This window comes from Alexandromys fortis, unplaced genomic scaffold (assembly GCF_014885135.2).
Source record: "Alexandromys fortis isolate MF-2015 unplaced genomic scaffold, M_Fortis_MF-2015_v1.1 scaffold_344, whole genome shotgun sequence".
Classification (NCBI taxonomy): Eukaryota; Metazoa; Chordata; class Mammalia; order Rodentia; family Cricetidae; genus Alexandromys; species Alexandromys fortis.
In genome coordinates, this window is record NW_026068226.1 from 576967 (window position 1) to 595886 (window position 18920).

Genomic DNA, 18920 nt, shown 5'->3' on the forward strand with positions numbered 1-18920 from the left:
GTTTGTTTGTGTAGGTACAGGTTTGCTATGGTTTGCATAAGACCACACCAAGTTAATAGGTTTTCTCTACCCAATAATAGATTTTTTCCAAAGCATTAAGACAGATCAAGCCAAATTAAAAAGCAAACTTACCAGATTTTTGCTGAGCAAAGAAACTCCCTGGTGACTCCTTCAGGTGCCAATTATGGCACCCGCTAGTTAGGGTCTTGTGATGTTGGCAACTTCAAACTTTGGGGGAGGAGCCAAAAACATCGAGATGGTGGAACTGAGCTTTTGACATCTTCCTTTGAAAGAAGCTCTCTTTCTCTGAGATAGTGGCTTTTGGGCAGAGAAAGCCAGGAAAGAGAGAGAGAGAGAGAGAGAGAGAGAGAGAGAGAGAGAGAGAGAGGTTTGTATATGGACGCACCCATGGAGACCAGAAGTTTTGGATTGTCTGGAGCTGAGTTATAGGTGGGTGTGCACCCCCAACATGGGTGTTGGGAACTGAACCCAGGTCCCCTCAAGAACAGCAAAAGCTCTTATCCACAGAGCCATCTCCCTGGCACCATGGGTTGTTTGTTTTTGCATTTTTTATTTATTTAGAGTGGTGGTGGTGTGACATGCGTACCACAGCCTGTTGTAGAGGTCAGAGGACAGCCGGTAGGAGTCAGCTCTCTTGTTCCACCATGTGGGGACCAGGATCAAACTCAGTTCACCAGGTTTGGTGGTACCTTGCTGAGCTATCTTGCTGGACCTAATTTTGGTTTTGTTGAGGGTCCCAGTAGCCCAAGCTGACATCAAACTCACTGTGTAGTCAAAGATGATCTTTAACTCTGATCCTCCCACCTCTACCTCCCAAGTGCTTGGGTTACAGCTATCACAACACCTGGTTTTATGCAGCACTAGGGATCCAGCCCAGGGCTTCTTGCAACCCAGGCAAACATTCTACCTAGCAGCTGAGCCACATAGCCAGCCCTGCTGTGTTTTTGGAATCAGCATTTTTCACTGATCTGGAACTCACCGAGTCTGGCTGGCCTGCAACCTGTGATGTCCTCCTGTCTGCCCCGCCCCCAGTGCTGGAATTACAAGCCTACTCTCCCATGCCTGGATTTTTGATATAGGTTTTGGGTCTGGAACTGAGGCCACATCTGTGCAACAAGCCATTTACCAGCCGAGCCCCCTCGCAGTCCTCCTTTGTTTGGTTGGCTTTTGCTTTTTGTTTTCTGAGACAAGGTTTCTCTGTTTAACAGTCCTGGCTGTACTGGCTCTCACTCTGCAGACCAAGATGGCCTTGAACTCACAGAGACCTGCCTGCCTCTGCCTCCTAAGGAGTGCTCCACCAATGCTTGGCTCTCCGAGCCCTGTTTTTTTTTTATTCTTATTTATTTATTTTTTTATTATTTATTAAAGATTTCTGTCTCTTTCCCACCGCCGCCTCCCCTTTCCCTTCCCCTCCCCCAATCAAATCCCCCTCCCTCGTCAGCCCAAAGAGCAATCAGGGTTCTCTGCCCTGTGGGAAGTCCAAGGACCACCCACCTCCATCCAGGTCTAGTAAGGTGAGCATCCAAACTGCCTAGGCTCTCACCAAGCCAATACGTGCAGTAGGATCAAAAACCCATTGCCATTGTTCTTGATGTCTCAGTAGTCCTCATTGTCCGCTATGTTCAGTGAGACCAGTTTTAACCCAGGCTTTTTCAGACCCAGGCCAGCTGGCCTTGGTGAGTTCCCGATAGAACATCCCCATTGTCTCAGTGTGTGGGTGCGCCCCTCGCAGTCCTGAGTTCCTTGCTCGTGCTCTCTCTCCTTCTGCTCCTGATTTGGACCTTGAGATTTCAGTCTGGCGAGCCCGTTTTCATTGCTGATGCTGCTCTGTTCTCCTAGATGACTGGTCTCGGGTGCCCCTGAAGCCCCTTCATGAGGAACCAGGCTCTGACTATATCAACGCCAACTTCATGCCTGTAAGGTGGCAGTGGGAGGGGGGACACTTCATGAGTCTGGAGAGATAAAGAGCTGAAGGGGGTGCTGGTCATCCGATGACCTCTCCTTGACACGCCTGCTTTCCTCAACTAGGGTCTCGGGAGCTCCAAGGAATTTATTGCAACCCAGGGTCCCCTGCCTCACACTGTGGGTGATTTCTGGCGTCTGGTGTGGGAACAGAAGAGCCACACTGTGGTCATGCTGACCAACTGCATGGAGTCTGGACGGGTGAGAAGAGATCTCTGTCCTGGTGCTAACCACTGAGCACCAACCCTTGACCCTGCCCCATCTGAACTCTGACTTGGTGCAGTCCCTTCTACACACTATTTCTCCAACACAACTCTATCCATCTCCAACAAGGAACCATCCCCTCCACTTTCATAATGTGATCCATGTGTGTGCACGTGTGCGTGTGTGTGTGCATGGTCCATGTTCTGCTGCTGTGAGTGACTGCCACAGATGGGATATTTTATATAGAACAAAGGTTCATGTGTCTCATGCTTCTGGAGGATGGGAAGTTCAAGATCATGATGCTGGCACCTGGGGAGGGTCTTCCTGCATCACGACCAGATGGAAAGTACCACGTGGTGAGGCACAGCCAGTGTGCTGGTTCAGTTCTCTTTCTCATCGTATACAATCATGAATATCATACTGAGGGCCCCTATGACTTCATCTAATCCTAGTGTCTTCCCATAGACCTCATCTCCAGATACTGTTTGCCTATGAATTTAGGAATGAGGCTCTCAGTTCACAAGTTTTTAGAAGAAGCACATTCAAACTATATCAAGGCTCCACAGACCTTGAGATGAAGGAGCCCTCTTGGCTGGTGTGAATCTATTCGATCTGGCACCCCTGTGTCCTACATTGTTGCCAGAGTAGCAAGCATATCCTCACCTTGACTAGAGGAATCATGGAAGAGACCAGTACTTGCTTAATATACATGAGGGCCTAGGTTCAATTCCCAGCACCGTATAAACCTATGAGGTGGCACAAACCTATATAATCCAGCACTCTGGAAGATAGAGGCAGGAGGACCATAAGTCAAGGTCATCTTTGACTTCAAATAAAGCCCAAGTAGGTCCTCTCAGGGGGAAAAAAACCAACATGCAAAGATGTCTTGTTCTCAGAGGTGGGGAGATGGCTCAGTGGATAAGAGATTTAACACTGGAAGCACAAGGCCGGAGCTTGGATCCTCAGACCTGCGTAAATGCCAAGTGAGCACAGTGACTCGCTTGTAATTCTAGCCCTCAGAAGGCAGAAAAATGGAGGCTCTGGAACAAGCTGGCAAGCCAGACTAGTCATAGTGTGCAAGCCCCCTGTCTCAGCGAGTACAATGTAGAGTGTGGTTGCGAAAGTCTCGTGACAACAGTCTCAGGCATCCATACCCGTATGCACACACATGCGTGTTCATTCCCAGTGTGCTCACACACACGCACATGCCCTGTTCTGCTTTCTGACTGTCCTGGTCTCCCTGCCCAGGTGAAGTGCGAGCATTACTGGCCTCTGGATGCGCAGCCCTGCACGCATGGGCAGTTGCAAGTGACGTTGATGAGTGAGGAGGTGAAGGAGAACTGGACAGTGAGGGATCTTCAGCTCTTCCACGTGAGTCCCTTCAGCCCCACCAAGAACACCTCAAGAGATCTCCCTGCAGTGTGTGGCCCAGAAGCTCCCCCGTTGGGCATAGAAGCTTCTGGAGTCTCTGCACTCTCCCTGCTCAGCCCTCATCTCCTTTCAGATGGGAGAACAACAGACTCACTCTGTTCGCCAGTTCCACTTCCTGGCCTGGCCAGATCATGGAGTTCCTTACTCCCCAGACCCTTTGCTGGATTTCCAAAAGGTGCTGCGGGAGTGGGTGGACCAGAGCATGGATGGGGGTCCTCCCATTGTGCATTGCAGGTGAGTGTGACCGTGGAAGTCTCTCCATTGGCGAGTTCTGTCCCCTGTCCCCAGGGACTCTGAATCCATCACAGACATGCACACATACACATAATTAAAAGAAAAATATAATCTTTAAAAATCAATTAGGGGCTGGACATACGCCTGTGATCCCACACTTGGGAGGCAGGGGCAGGTGGATCAGCTTGGTCAGGAGAGTCAGGGCAACACAGAGAAGCCCTATTTTGAAAAACCAAAGCCAAATCAATCAAACAACAACAAACCCCACACCAATTTGTTTAGGAGTTATTCCTGTGAATTTCAGCTCCAGACCTTTTATTAACTGCATGGCCCGAGTCACGTGACTTCCTCAACTTTCATGTTGCCACCTGTGAAATGGGTGTGCGGATACATCCCATTTTTATGCTCGGAGCAGTGACGAGACCAAGCAGAGTTCACAGAACATGGAGGCGGAAACTGCTAGGCACTGTCATTGCCCCACAGACCCCACTTAAACTGCGGCTTGTTGGGGGTCGCACCTTCCGGGTGCTCCAAAACCACTCCAGCTCAGCCGCTAGAACTCCAGACTTCCCCTTCTTCTGGAGGCCTGACCCCTGTCTTGTCCCTTGCCTAGCGCTGGTGTGGGCCGGACGGGCACCCTCATTGCATTGGACGTCCTACTCCGACAGCTGGAGTGTGAGGGGCTGGTGGGTCCCTTCAGCTTCGTGAAGAAGATGAGAGAGAGCCGGCCATTGATGGTGCAGACAGAGGTGAGGGGCTCTAAGGGGGTGTGGGCATGGTGTGGGAATGAGGTACCCTTTGGGGGAGCATTCCTCATCTCTGTGCACCCCCCCAGGCCCAGTACATATTCCTCCACCAATGCATCTTGAGGTTCCTCCAGAAGTCAGCCCCCGCCCTCATCCTAAAGGAGTCAATCTATGAGAATGTGCCAAACTTCATTTATGAGAACGTAGCTGCCATCAGAGCCAATGAATCTGAGGTCTCAGCTACTGGGTGCTGAGCCTACACACAGAAATAATCAGGCTGGATATGGACCCCTGCTGAAGACCAGAATCCTGAACCTCCAAGAGAAGTGAGGTTTGGAGTCTCAGCCTCCCCAGCCCACTGGAAAGCCATCTCCTGTTGTCCAAGGACAGGATGGGACTGCTGTACTTCTGATATGAGCCTAGTGGGAGCTGGGAGCCTAAGGACAGGGGCAGCAAGAGGATTTCCTGTTCTTTGAGTGGAGGTGGCTGTGGCTGGGGCATGCAGGGTCTCAAAGGAATGGACTGGAGCCTGGATTTAGAAGAAAGAATCAGGATCTGGAATTCTGCTACCTGAGGAACAAGGGCGGGCAGGTACCTGCCCCTCCCCCGATTATTTCAGAAATGGAATCAGTCTCCTTGAATCAGAGGCTGAAGGGAGCACCTTTGCTTGGGGGTCTCCGTGCACCCCGTGCCTGCACATTCTTTCAGTCCATATAATTTATTGAACTATTATCCTCGAAGGTGGGTTTTTGTTTCAAGAGATAATATTGGGATAGAAGAGGGGGTTCCACACATTAAAACTGGAGCAAACACATGGAGGGAACGTGAAGAGCCCATTATACTCCATCACTCACTACAAAAGGATAGCTCAGTGGGAAAATGCTTGCTTTGAAAGCTTGGGGACATGAATTTGAGCCCCAGAACCCATGTGAAAAAATCTAGGTGTGGTGGGGCTTGCTTGTAACGGTAGAAGTGAGGAGGCAGAGGTGGACAGGTCCCTGGAGCTTGATGGCCAGCCAACCTAGCCTACTCGGTGTGTTCCGGGCCAGTGAGAATGTCTCTCAAGACAAGATAGACAGGGTCACTGAGTACTCAGCTGGAAAAGACCCTTCCTGTAAAGCGTGGTGACCTGAGGTCAGTCCCCAGGAATGCACATGGTGGCTGGAGAGAGCCAATGCCTTCAAACTGTCCTTTGACCTCCACATGCCCACTCCCCCCCAAATAAATAAATGTAATTTAAGTTTTTAAAAGGTGGAGGGAAAACATGCAAAGTTGCCTTCTGACCTTCACACACATGCACACACATGAACGTGCACCACTATACACACGGACACACAAGTGAGCGCGCACACACATATACAGATTCGGATGGCCAGGTCTTTCAAAGAGGGGTGAGGTACCAGACCTCTGTGTTGGCTGCAGCCAAAGATGTAAGGGATTGGTTAAGGGGAAGTGATGTCTGAGAGCAGAAATGCTGGAAGCTCCTATTCCTTGCCTTGAGAATCTGGGTAACTTAGTACTTGGTCTCCAGAGGAGCCTCTCATGGATCTTGAAACCAAGTGCTCTGGAATCCAGTTAATTGCATTGTAAAAAAGTCTGTTTTGTGTGTGTGTTGCGGGGGCTGGTGCTCACTGTAGATGTCCGATGACTTAGCCAGACGTCAGAACATTCTAGGGTACTAAGATCAACGTACGTGGGCGCCATGGTGGTTCTCGGGTGTGGCGGGCCGAGGGGCGGAGCAGGGCGTTCTCCTTTCTCCGGGGCAGAACACGCACGCACACATATGCACACATTCATACACGCGCGCGCGTTCACACACAGGGGCACAGGCACCAGCCTGGCTGGACTCAGCCGCGCCCCCACCCCGCCGAGCTAGATCAGCACACCGGAGAGCGCCATCCGCCCACGTGCTGGGGGCGGGGTCCCGGCAGCCCACCACTCGGCGCTTCCAGGAGGGTCCTATCCAGCCACCTAGCAGGTAGGAGCTGTGGGACCCTCTGACCAAGCCACATCTTGAGTCCTATTCGTAGAGGGACCGAGGTGTGTGGCAGGGGTAGGGGTGAGGGACTGGGTGGAGGGACGCTGACAAGAATCAACTCTGAGTAGCAGATTGAAGCCCTAACCTAGGAGATTGCTGTGTGGAGAGGAGAGACAGGTGTGGAGACAAAGAGAGAAGGTCGGTAGGCAGAAAGGAGAGAGAGAGAGAGAGAGAGAGAGAGAGAGAGAGAGAGAGAGAGAGAGAGAGAGAGAGAGAGAGAGAGAGAAGAGACCGAGGCCAGACAACAGAGGGCAGCAGAGACGCGGGCGAGAGAAGGATGTGGGGGACAGAGTAGGGAAGATGTCCATCTGGGGTTTAGAGAGAAGTGAACGCCGACTAGATCACGAGAACAGGTGTGAGGACAGAGTCGGGGTGCGCGCGAGAGATTCGCGAGCAAGAGGATGTGGGTGCCCAACAGAGGTGCGGGGGCAGGTTCCCCACTTCACCAGCAAGAGCGGTGGTGCAAGGGGTCCGATGTGGAGGGAGAAGCCATTGGGGATGCACAGAGCACAGGCCGCCCTCAACCACCCTTGTAGGGCCGCGGGATCCCCGTCCCGAGTCCCAAGCACCGGCACCGCCCGGCCTTCGTTTCTGTGCGTCAGTCCCTCCCGTTGTCTTGGCAACAGGCTCGTTGCTCAGCAACCAGCCTTGCTATCACCCTGCCTGGAGCCTGGCGGTCTCTCTGGGCAACAGCGTCTGCTGGTTCCCACGCCTGCCTTCGCCCACTTCCGGTTCAAGCCCTTGGGAAGGGCAAGGAAGGGGCAGAAGAGGGTGGTTGGGGGATGCCTGCAGAGAGGGAGCGTCCCTTTGTGATGGAATTGGGTTCTCCCAAAGCCCGCCCTGGGCCTGGAAAGGCCGAGATTCATTCCCAATGTGCACCGAAAGTCTTTGATGCGCAGAAAGCTCAATGGATGCTTGGGGATAGGAGTGGGGGGGGGGGGATAAGGTACTTGGGTACCTCTGCAGGAAGCACCGCAGGAACCCGACGCCATGTTCCCGGAACCCCCTACCCCTGGCTCTCCAGCGCCTGAGACACATCCAGACTCCAGCCGCATCAGGCAGGGTGCAGGTGAGAGAAACCTAGGCTATCCCCAGTGGAAAACTCCCGTGGGATCCCTAGGGGCGGGACTCAAATGCAAAGACTCGGGTTGGTGAACTGGAAAATCCGGCAGGGATCATGGGTCAGAATCCCAGACTAGAATCTGAACTGCTGAAAAGGAAAGACAGGTCTGAGAGGAAAACCAGAAGCGGATCAAGGGTGGGCATGGAATGGGATCATAAATGGGTGAATGGAAACTGAGACCCAGGAGCCAGCAAAGAAGCGTCTTCTAAAAGCAATAGGAGTTAAGCGAACATCAGAATGTGTGTATAGACGTCACTACTGTAAGAAAGCAAGCAAGCAAACAAACAAACAACAAAAAGATAGCAAATCATGTCAGTGTGGGTTAGAGCATCAGCTGAGTTTTATAGGAGAGACTGGTTGGAAGGAAAACATGGGATTAAAATGGGACGAAATTGGCTGGAGGGGCGTCCAGGCTAAGATTCAAGCTGTCATAGGGAGTCAAGGCTGAGCTAGCCAGCCGACTTCCCAGAGCTTCAATGCATTTTGTGTCCATCCTTCTGCAGTGCCTGCCTGGGTCCTGGCCACCATCGTACTGGGCTCAGGCCTCCTGATCTTCAGCAGCTGTTTCTGTCTCTACCGGAAGCGCTGTCGGAGAAGGATGGGCAAGAAGAGCCAGGCCCAAGCCCAAGTCCACCTTCAGGAAGTGAAAGAGCTGGGCCGGAGTTACATAGATAAGGTGTGACACGGACAGCTTCTTGACCCTTTCCTTTGCACACCCGGCGGCCCCCATGTCCCCAGCTGTCCTCTGTCTTTGGTCCCTCCACTTCTTAATCCCATTTTGTCCATATTCTGGGGACCAGAGCTTGTAACTGTCCACAAAAACTCTCCAGTCTGAGCTGGGTGTGATGGTGTACATGTGCAATCCCAGCACTTGGGAGGCTGAGGCAGTAGGGTTGCCGTGAGTTCAAAATCAACCAGAGCTATATAGTGCCTGCAACGCCAGCCTGGGCTAAAAAGTGAGACCTTGCCTCACAAAACAAAACAGGACTGAGAAGCTAGCTCAGTGGTTAAGAGCACTTTCTACTCTTACAGAGGACACGGGTTCGGTTCCCAGAACCCACATGGTGGCTCACAACCATCTGTAACTATAGTTCTAGGAGACCCAACACCCTCTTCTGACTTCTGTGGGTGCCAGGTACATATGTGATGCACATACATACGTGTGGGCAAAACACTAATAAACATAAAGTAAATAAATCTATAAAACAAAACAAAACAAACAAATGAAAAAACCAGTAGGCAACGTGGTTGCTAAGCAAGCATACAGACCATAGTTCTGATCCCTTACCCACCCAAAATCTGGGCGTGGCCATGCATGCCTATAGCTCCAGCAGTGGGGGTGGAGAGGGAGTAGAAACAGGCATATTCCTGGAACTTCATGACCAGCCTGTCTAGGAGAAATGGTAAACTTTAGCTTGAGTGAGAGACCCTGACTCAAAAAGTAAGGTAGAGAGTAAGAGAGGAAGACACCCAAAGTTGACCTCTGACCTTCACACACGTGCACAGGAATAGATGAGTATAGCAACATACACAGGCGTGCACACACACACACACACACACACACACACACCTGTCTACAGCCACGCTGCCCTAAATATTCTGGAGAAGTGACTTACTTAGGATGTTGTCATAAGCAGGGCACAACAGACATTGTGGTATGAACAGCCCCAAGTCAGAGGAAGTTTCCTGATGACTTCTATGGCTAGACAAGAACGACAGAGTTAGCTGAGAGCCAGGACAAGAGCAGGTGTTGAGGACAGCTTACTGGGCCTTGAGGTGAAGCAATAGAGAGTTGTTCACAGTGTCCCATAGTGGGGCATCTGGAAGACTGAGCACTCTCCATGTAAGGAGGTGTTTGCCCAAGACAGGGACAGGGTCCTGGGAATGTAGCTCAACAGCCAAGCATTTTCCTGGCCATATGAAGCCCTGGATTCAATCCCTGGCACCACATAAGGAGTGGTAGTGTACCCCAGTAATCCCAGATCTTGGGAGGCGGGGGCAGGAGGATCCAGAAATTCAAGGTTATCCGTGGTTACATGACAAGTTGGAGGCCAACATGAGCTATACGACAACATGTCTGAGAGAGAGAGATCAGCATATATGTCATGAATGCACACCAATGGACACATACACACACACACATACATCATCAAGGACTTAGGGGGTATGGAGAGTGGTAAAGAGCACTTGTTCCTCTTCCAGAGGACCACGTTCTGTCCACAGTGCCCACGAAGGACCACGCTCTGTCTCCAGTGCCCATGTAGGACCACACTCTGTCCCCAGTGCCCACGTAGGACCACGCTCTGTCCCCAGTGCCCACGTAGGACCACGCTCTGTCCCCAGTGCCCACGTAGGACCACGCTCTGTCCCCAGTGCCCATGTAGGACCACACTCTGTCCCCAGTGCCCATGTAGGATGGCTCCCAACCACCTACAACATCTCCAGGGTATCCAATACCTCTCGCCCCCATGGGCAGCTGCACTCACATGCACGTATCCACATGAAGACACACGCCTACACACAACTTAAGATATAAAAAAATCAGTATTAAAAAATGTATAGGCTGTGGTAGAATCTCAATATTATGCCCCCAAAGGCAGAGTGGAATACAGGCCAGGCAGTCTTGGGTTTCCAACCCTGGGGACCATTTTTTCGTCTGTGTGACCTTGAGAACTACATCTGTGGTTCATGGTAATTAACTCATGTCTCTCCTCCTTTCACAACAAGTAGCTGTTGTTATAATTATAATTATTACCTAGAAGGATTCTTTTTGGAATCCTGGAACCCACTCTCCATTTCTGTTCCTTAAGTCAGTGATTTCAAAGACCATGTATGTCAGAATCACCTCCAACTTAGTTGAAATGTAAATTTTGGATGGAATTCACACAGACCTCATGAATCAGAACCCCTAATGAGGTGACCTCGATATTTTGCCACTAGTCTCTGATGGATACTAGACTCTGAGAGTCTATGGTGGGTTAAAAAAAAAACCTTATATGCTAAATGCTAAGCACGTGGTAAATATACCATTTTCCTGTGGCAAGATGATGGTGGTAATTTGTACTGTTATCCCAGTACATTCATAAGAAACAGTCCCAGACTGTGTCTCACTGTTTGTTCCTATAGCAGACATCACTAATCAAATGCTGACAGATATGTTGCCTTTGTAACCATATCTTGTTCCAGACTTTACTAATCAAATACTGTTTAGACAAAAAAGAGGGGTCTGTGAGCCTCTTGAGGTTTCTGAGCCTGGAGGGTGCTAGTTTCCAGAGAAGATTCCACCAAGAAGTCCCTGGTTTTTTAGGTTCAGCCTGAAATAGAAGAGCTGGATCCCTCACCATCCATGCCAAGCCAGCAGGTACCAGACAAGCACCAGCTAGGACGACTGCAGTATTCACTGGATTATGACTTCCAGACGGGTCAGGTGGGTGTGAAGGAGGGCAAATGCTTTGGAAGGGGAGACCCTGGGTGGGAGGCTGGACTAGAGTCCTTCTTCTGTGTCTGGGCCCTGCAGCTCCTGGTGGGCATCCTGCAAGCTGAAGGGCTGGCGGCGTTGGACCTAGGAGGTTCTTCAGACCCCTATGTTAGCGTCTATCTGCTGCCAGACAAGCGGAGGCGACATGAGACCAAGGTGCATCGGCAGACCCTGAATCCACACTTTGAGGAAACCTTTGCCTTCAAGGTGAGTTCCTGTTGCCATCACCCCATGGTCCTCAGCCTACCCCTCATCCCTGGAATGCTAAGGACTGACCCCTTCCGCTCTCCCTGGAAGAAGACACAGCTCAGGTAGCAGCTGCCTGTATGTATAGGCAGTGGGAGGCGGTTCCTTGAGACCTGGAGTTGTCCCCGGGAACACTGCAGTGCCTGGGCTGTCTGTGACTTGGTCCTTGTCCGCTCCTATTTGTTTTCTGTTCACGTGAGTTTTCTTCTGCCGATCCGTGTACTTTACTGAGGTCCCTGGAACCTCACTGCCCATGTTATGGGGTATTTGTACACTGTGTGAAGATATGTCACTGTGGTTGGTTTAATAAAGAGCTGGATGGCCAATAGCTAGGCGGGAAGAGATTGGGGAAGACTTCTGGGGACAGAGAAGGCTCTGGGAAAAAGAAAGGCAGAGTCGCCAGCCAGACATGGAGAGGAAGCAAAAGGTGCAAGCTGTCATCAGATGGCAGAAAGCAGATAAATACAAATGGGGTTAATTTAAGTTGTAAGATGTAAATGGAGCTACATGTTTGTTTCCCGGCTGCCCAGAACTGAATAATCACACAGACACTATATTAATTAATATTGACTGTTTGGTCAATAGCTTAGGCATAATCCTAGCTAACTCTTACATCTTAAGTTGACCCATTTCTATTAATCTGTGTATCACCATGAGGCTGTGGCCTACTGGTAAGGTTCCGGTGTCCTTCTCCTTCAGTAGCTACATGGCATCTCTGTGACTCTGCCTACCCTCTGACTCTTCCAGTCTGGTTATATTCTGCCCTGCCATAGGCCAAAGCAGCTTCTTTATTAATCAATGGTAATAAAATATATTCATAGCATACAGAGGGGGAATACCACATCAGTAAGAGCTTGTTGAGACTAGCCTGAGCTAAAGGCCAAGCTTTCATAATTAATAAGAAGTCTCTGTGTAGCTAGTTGGGAGCTGGCAGCCCAAAGGAAACTCTGTCTACAGCCCCACTCCACTTCCACCTGAATATTCTATCCCCCACAGCCTCTCTCTCTCTGGCTTCCTATCCTGCCCCCTGTATTCCCTTCCTCCAGGTGCCGTATGTGGAACTGGGAGGCAGAGTGCTGGTCATGGCGGTATACGATTTCGATCGCTTCTCCCGCAATGATGCCATCGGGGAGGTGCGGGTGCCCATGAGTTCAGTGAACCTGGGCCGGCCGGTGCAGGCCTGGAGAGAGCTGCAGACGGCTCCCAAAGAGGAGGTGAGCGTGCGTGGCCCCGCCCATCCCTACTCTGGACGATAACAGGCTAGCTCCACCTCCCTGGTGCCTGACTCTGGACCATTCCATTCCAAAGCCGGCAGGTGAGGGGCCGATTTGGGTGATAGGTTCCATTCCTCCTTTTAGCAGGAGAAACTGGGGGACATCTGCTTCTCTCTCCGCTACGTCCCCACGGCCGGAAAACTGACCGTCATTGTTCTGGAAGCTAAAAACCTGAAGAAGATGGATGTAGGAGGACTCTCAGGTGTGTGCAAAACAAAACATGGTGTGTGTGTGTGTGTGTATGTGTGTGTGTATGTGAGTGAGTGTTAGGGTTTATACTGCTGTGATAAAGACTCTGATTTAAAAAAAACGGGGAAGAAAACGTTTAATCTTACAGCTTTATTTTGTGACATTCGATCACAGACAGAAGTCAGGGCAGGAACTCAAGGAGAGCAGGAACCTGGAGGTAGGAGCTGCTGCACATGGGCAGAAAGGAGTGCAGCTTCCTGGCTTTCTCCCCATGGCTTTCTCAGCTTGCTTCTTATACATCCGGGACCATTTGTCCAGGGTTGACACTACCCACAGTGGGCAAGGTCCTCACATCAACACCCAATTAGGAAACTACCTCCTGCCTGCAGGCAACATCATGAAGGCATTTTCTCGTTTTTGGTTCACTCTTCTCAGATAACTCTGTAACTTCTCAGATAACTTGTATCGATTTGATAACAAAGCAACAACCATGACAAGCACCAATCAGGACAGGAGGTGTGTTTTTGACTAGGGGTTCTGATAGCTTCTTGACCTGGGAGGTCTCTTAGGGGATAGCAGAACCCAAACTGCTGTGGGATACAGGACTGATCCTATCCAGAAAAGGGACACCTGAGGGGTACATGGGGTGATTCTATCTGGGTCCAAAAGAGATTCTTCACGGCTTCCACACAGCCTGATCTTATGAGCCCAGCAGTGCGGAGTTAAAGGATGCCTTTCTTTGCCCCAGATCCCTATGTGAAGGTGCACCTGCTTCAGGGAGGCAAAAAGGTTCGGAAGAAGAAAACCACCATTAAGAAGAACACCCTGAACCCCTATTATAACGAGGCCTTCAGCTTCGAGGTGCCCTGTGACCAAGTGCAGGTGAGTGCAGCCATGTCCCTGATTTTACTGAGACAGCTCCACCACGGGAACCCCCAAGGATGGTAGCGGCAAAGGGAAAGGGGCCTGGGCATCAGTGAAGAACCAGCCCTAAGGTCTGAGGTCATATTTTTTGTCTCCATTTCCTCCTCTGGAGACCAGGAGGCCTTAGAACCTGGCCTTGGGCATGTCTCCCCTAAGCAAGACATGCATGTGTGGACAGTAAATGCCTGTCCCCAGCAAGGCCCGCCCCCAACAAACTTAGACCATCTAGTTCCTATTTTAAAGACTTTTGATCACCGCACCCATATCAAGGACTTGCATGTTTACCCTTCTTCTGAGTCCTGATCTCTAAGGAGGCCCCTACCAAGCTCTGGGCCATGGGTGTTGTGGGTTTATCTCTGTAGAAGTTGGGTGTTATGGCACATGCCTTTGATCCCAGCACTCCGTAGAGGCCAAGCTGCTCTACATAGCAAGTTCTAGACCAGGCACGGCTACATAGTAAGACCCTGTCTAAAACAGAAAAAAAAAAAAAAAAGGAAGGAAGGAAGAATTTACTTTTCAAAGGAACAAAAATTCCTGGGCACCTCTTTGTCTTTTCCAATTGCCACTCCTCCCTGCCCCAAACTCCCGTGGCAATGTCCCTACATAGCCTGGTCACAGGGAATGTCCTTGGTATGACCCCTACACCTTTCCCTATGCCTCCTTCCTTTCTCACCCTCTTCAGAAAGTCCAGGTGGAGCTGACTGTATTGGACTATGACAAGCTGGGCAAGAATGAGGCCATCGGGAGAGTGGCAGTGGGTGCAGCCGTTGGTGGGGCTGGCCTACGGCACTGGGCTGACATGTTGGCCAACCCCAGGCGGCCCATTGCCCAGTGGCACTCGCTGCGGCCCCCTGACCGAGCCAGGCCAATGGTTGCGCCCTGATCCCTATATCAGGCAAGCACCCGACCAGATCCCTCGCTCCCAGCCCATACACCTCTCCCCACAAGCCTCTCCAGACATTGCATCCGTTCCTACCTCCACACTGGAAATATTTCTAACTTCCAGCACCACTCCCGTGCCCCGAAGCCACAGTGATCCTGCGGGAAGGTGGTTAAGTCTGGCATCCCCTGCCCCAGGATCCTACCCTCTGCTTTGACAATCAGCTGCGAGGCCTGTTATCTCCTTTCTCCCAATCTCTTAGCTCTTCCCACACAGCTTAACCCCTGTACGCTGCTCCTGGGGCCAAATAAACACTCAGCAGCTTGGCGACTCAGCCCCCGTGTTCCTTGATGTGCGTACGGGGGAAGGAGGGCAGGACCCAGTGGCTGGAACCAAGAATGTCGCTGGCCTCCCAGCCCAAGGGCATGCCAGGTCAGGTTAACACTGAACACCTCGGACACCAACCCAGGGAAACCCACCCACCTACCACTAACCCATTCATATACTTATCCATTCTTTCTCTGAACCTCGGTTTCCTCATAAGAAGAGAAAGACTTGTGATGGTGATAATATCTATGGTGTGGCTGCTGTGAGGGGTCAGGGAGAACCCCCTTACCAGTAAATTAATTCGTCCATGTGCTCACCAGCCAGGTAAAGGTTGGACCACTGAGCTACACCCCAGCCCCTCATTGGGGGATTCTAGTTAGATGCTCTACCACTGAGCCACACACCCAGCCCCTCACTGGGCGATTCTAGGGAATCACTTTACTATTGATCCTCAACCTTGGTCATCTTTTTAACCTAAGTTTCCCAGTCTCTCCTTAACCCACGAGCTCAGACTTTGCTCCTCATGACTTACTCTTATCAAGGAAACAAAGTAGGTAGGTTTCCAACTGAAATCTTCAGAAAGCCCATGACCTGAAGTCTCAAGAGCTCACCTTCATTCTACACTGAAGTCTCTGAAGAAACGACGGCCACACCACCCTCAATGGCCTGACCTTACCTGTGATAAGGTAGTTTCTTGAGGAAGAGCCGATGGCACCCTTCCCCTCCCTCTTTCAACACAAGTTGCTTCTCATCCTATTTCTGGGAGGATGATTACTTACCCAACTTTATCTCTCCCCAGGCAGGATTTGGTGTGATGGACAGGTCTCTGCTGTTTGAGAATTCAGCCCTCTGAACAGTGGGTTAAGTAGGAAATGGGGGCATGCAGTATCCCCAGATACTAGGGAAGGACTATACATTTGACCTCTGAGCTTCCTGGCAACCAATGAGCAAGGAAATCAGATCAGTTAACATGGATTATTGTGTCCATGAGATTTAGAAAGTCTCCACAAAATCACCGGGCAGTGGTGGTGCATGCCTTTAATCCCCGCACTCGGGAGGCAAAGGCAGGAGGATCTCTGTGAGTTCGAGACCAGCCTGGTCTACAAGAGCTAGTTCCAGGACAGGCTCCAAAACCACAGAGAAACCCTGTCTCGAAAAAGAACAACAACAACAAAAAAATCAAACAAACAAAAAAAGGAGAATGAAAAACAAAACAACAAAAAAAAAAACCAAACCAAAACAACCAACCAAACAAACAAAAAGAAAGAAAGAAAGAAAGAAAAAGAAAGAAAAAAGAAAAGAAGACAGAAAACTAGATAATGTCCATAAAATTCTAGCAGTGGTTTCTCCTGTGCGACTGTGTGCATTACTCGTAAGAAGGCCATAATTATTATTGGGGCTGGAGAGATGGCTCAGTGTAAGAGCACTAGCTGCTCTCCCAGGAGTCCTGAGTTCAATTCCTAGTAACCACATGGCAGCTCACAACCATCTATAATAGGATCTGATGCCCTCTTCTGGCGTGCAGGCATATGTGCAGATAGAGCATTCATTCTTAAAAATATAAATAAATAAAATTTAAAAAGAAGATAGTATTATCTACAATGAACTACTACCACCACTTACTGCCAATATTGCTCTACAGAAAATTCATGATAAATACAGTATTTATTCTTATTGGCAAGTGAAGAAAATTTCTGCAGTTTGCAATGGGTCAGATAGCCAAGAAGTTTGACTTTAAGTTCTGGTACTTGAACCTGTTATGTGTTTTCTTTTTTTTTTAAGATTTATTTATTTTACTATTTTGTGCACATGAATGTTTTGCCTGCTTCTTTGTGCACCGTGTATGTGCCTGATGCCCACTGAGGTCAGAAGAGGGCATTGGATCTGTGTGACTAGAGTTAGTAGGCCTCTGTGAATCACCGTGTGGATGCTGGGAAGGACAATGTGCTCTTAACTGCTAGGCTAACTCTCTAGTCTCTAAATCTGTTAAGATTTAGGTTAAGATCTTGGGGTCTCGGTTTTCCATCTCAGCAAGAAAGCAAACCAATCAGAGGAGACTATTACAAATAACCACCAATATTGAGAATTAAATCCACGGTCTGGAGAGATGGTTCAGCAGTTAAGAGCTCTTGATGTTCTTGCAGGGGTCCTGGGTTTGGTTCCTAACATCCATACATTGAATCATGCTATCCATAATTGGAGTTCCAGGAGATCTGATGGCTTCTTCTGACCTCCACAGGCACCAGACACACATGTGGTACACATATGTGTAGCTAAAACATACATGTATCAAAGGCATGATGCACATAGTCATAGCACTTTATTCCATAGCACTCGGGAGGCAGAGGCAGGTGGATCTCCGTGAGTTCGAGGCCAGCCTGGTCTGAAGAATAGACACAGCTACATGATAGAGAAGCCATCCCTCAAAAAAAAAAAAAAAAAAAAAAAAAAAAAAGAAAGAAAGAAAAGAAAAAGAGAAATCTAATATTTTTTAGATAGTGAAATCCAGAGAATGTTGAGAAATTTAGGGAGTTCAGGGAGATCTTTTCTGGGGTGACATTCGAATGACATGGTAAGGAGGGGTGACATGCATAACTATAAGGGAGAAATAGAATGAAATATTATCCCACCCCAAAAAGAAATGAAGTGTGCTATTCGAGTACTTGCTGAATTCAATCCTGGGCACCCATATAAAAGGCAGGCAAGGCTGAGAGCACCGGTAATACTACCACTGGGGAGCGGAGAGACACAGCTTCAGGGAGCAGCCTAGCAGAAACGATGAACTTCCAGTCTAGTGAGAGACAGCTCAAGGAAATCAGGCAGACAGTGATAAGGCAGACACCAGACACATTCCTCTGGCCTCTACATTTTTGTGGGCACAAGCATCCACATCATGCATGCATACAATACAAAACACACATGAAGGAATGACATTACTAATTTATATTTCATCATGAACCTGGAATTATATATTTCAAATTATATATTTTAGTAGTATAACAAATACTGCTTTTTAAAGATACGTTTCTTTTTATTTTATGTGTATGAGTGTTTTCCTTGCACCATGTGACTGTATGCCCTCAACGGCCAGAAGAGGGCAGAAGAGGACATCAGATTCCCTGGAATTGACGTTGCATACAGAGGGTTGTAAGCCAGCTAGCCACCTTGTTGGCATCTAAGCCCAGGTCCTCTGAGCCCAGCAGCCCTGGCTGCTCTTGATGACTGAGCCATCTCTCCAACCTCTCCATATATAATCAAGCTTGAACTTTTAACCCTGCTTCCTATCCATGACCGCCCCCTCCACCCACCTCTGCCACTGATTGAATTATAGTCATGTGCTATCATACCTATTTTTATGTGGTGCTGGGGATGGAATGCAGTACTTCAAGGCTGCTTATCAAGAGCGCTATCAGCCGGGTGGTGCACATGTGGTACACATATGTGTAGCTAAAACATACATGTATCAAAGGCATGATGCACATAGTCATAGCACTTTAATCCCAGCACTGGGGAGGCAGATGCAGGCGGATCTCTGTGAGTTCGAGACCAGCCTGGTCTACAAGAGCTAGTTCCAGGACACGCTCCAAAACCACAGAGAAACCCTGTCTCGAAAAACAAAACAAAAACAAACAAACAAACAAACAAGAGCGCTATCAAACTGCTATCAGCCCTGAAGTTATTTTTTCTGTAGCATTGTTTCCTTTATTGTTATTTTTTTTTCCATTCTAGTAAATTCTGTTCATTGCTAGGGCCTGAGAGACCAACGTTAGGTATCGCCCCAGGAGGGAGTTTTATTTTTAATTTATGTTTTAAATTGTTATTGTTTATGTGTGCGAGTGTGTG

At 49.4% G+C, this 18920-nt stretch overlaps 2 protein-coding genes across 16 annotated transcripts in view; both read left to right on the forward strand.

Moving 5' to 3' along the window:
• The window catches only part of Ptprh (protein tyrosine phosphatase receptor type H), a 41063-nt gene extending 35050 nt beyond the window's left edge, over nt 1-6013 (forward strand). For 2 of the 14 annotated variants that reach the window (XM_050130694.1, XM_050130693.1), the window contains exons 14-19: nt 1861-1937; nt 2050-2184; nt 3436-3558; nt 3692-3852; nt 4466-4601; nt 4688-6005. In XM_050130694.1, coding sequence (XP_049986651.1) covers nt 1861-1937; nt 2050-2184; nt 3436-3558; nt 3692-3852; nt 4466-4601; nt 4688-4852 — 797 coding nt within the window. In that variant the 3' untranslated portion in view covers nt 4853-6005. Of the gene's footprint in view, nt 1-1860; nt 1938-2049; nt 2185-3435; nt 3559-3691; nt 3853-4465; nt 4602-4687 lie in introns of all 14 variants that reach the window. The other 12 variants (XM_050130698.1, XM_050130697.1, XM_050130700.1 and 9 more) reach the window with 10 other exon arrangements.
• A 155-nt stretch (nt 6014-6168) lies between these two features.
• Syt5 (synaptotagmin 5) lies at nt 6169-15084 on the forward strand. 2 transcript variants are annotated; one of them, XM_050130710.1, is made up of 9 exons: nt 6169-6576; nt 7603-7705; nt 8263-8435; nt 11067-11186; nt 11277-11444; nt 12530-12697; nt 12845-12959; nt 13695-13828; nt 14553-15084. In XM_050130710.1, the coding sequence occupies exons 2-9, from the start codon at nt 7627-7629 to the stop codon at nt 14751-14753; spliced, it is 1158 nt and encodes a 385-aa protein (XP_049986667.1). In that variant the 5' UTR covers nt 6169-6576; nt 7603-7626; the 3' UTR covers nt 14754-15084. The 2 variants fall into 2 exon arrangements, with proteins under 2 accessions (XP_049986667.1, XP_049986665.1); XM_050130708.1 differs by having other exon boundaries at nt 6172-6576; nt 12842-12959.
• Nucleotides 15085-18920: the final 3836 nt, after the last annotated feature.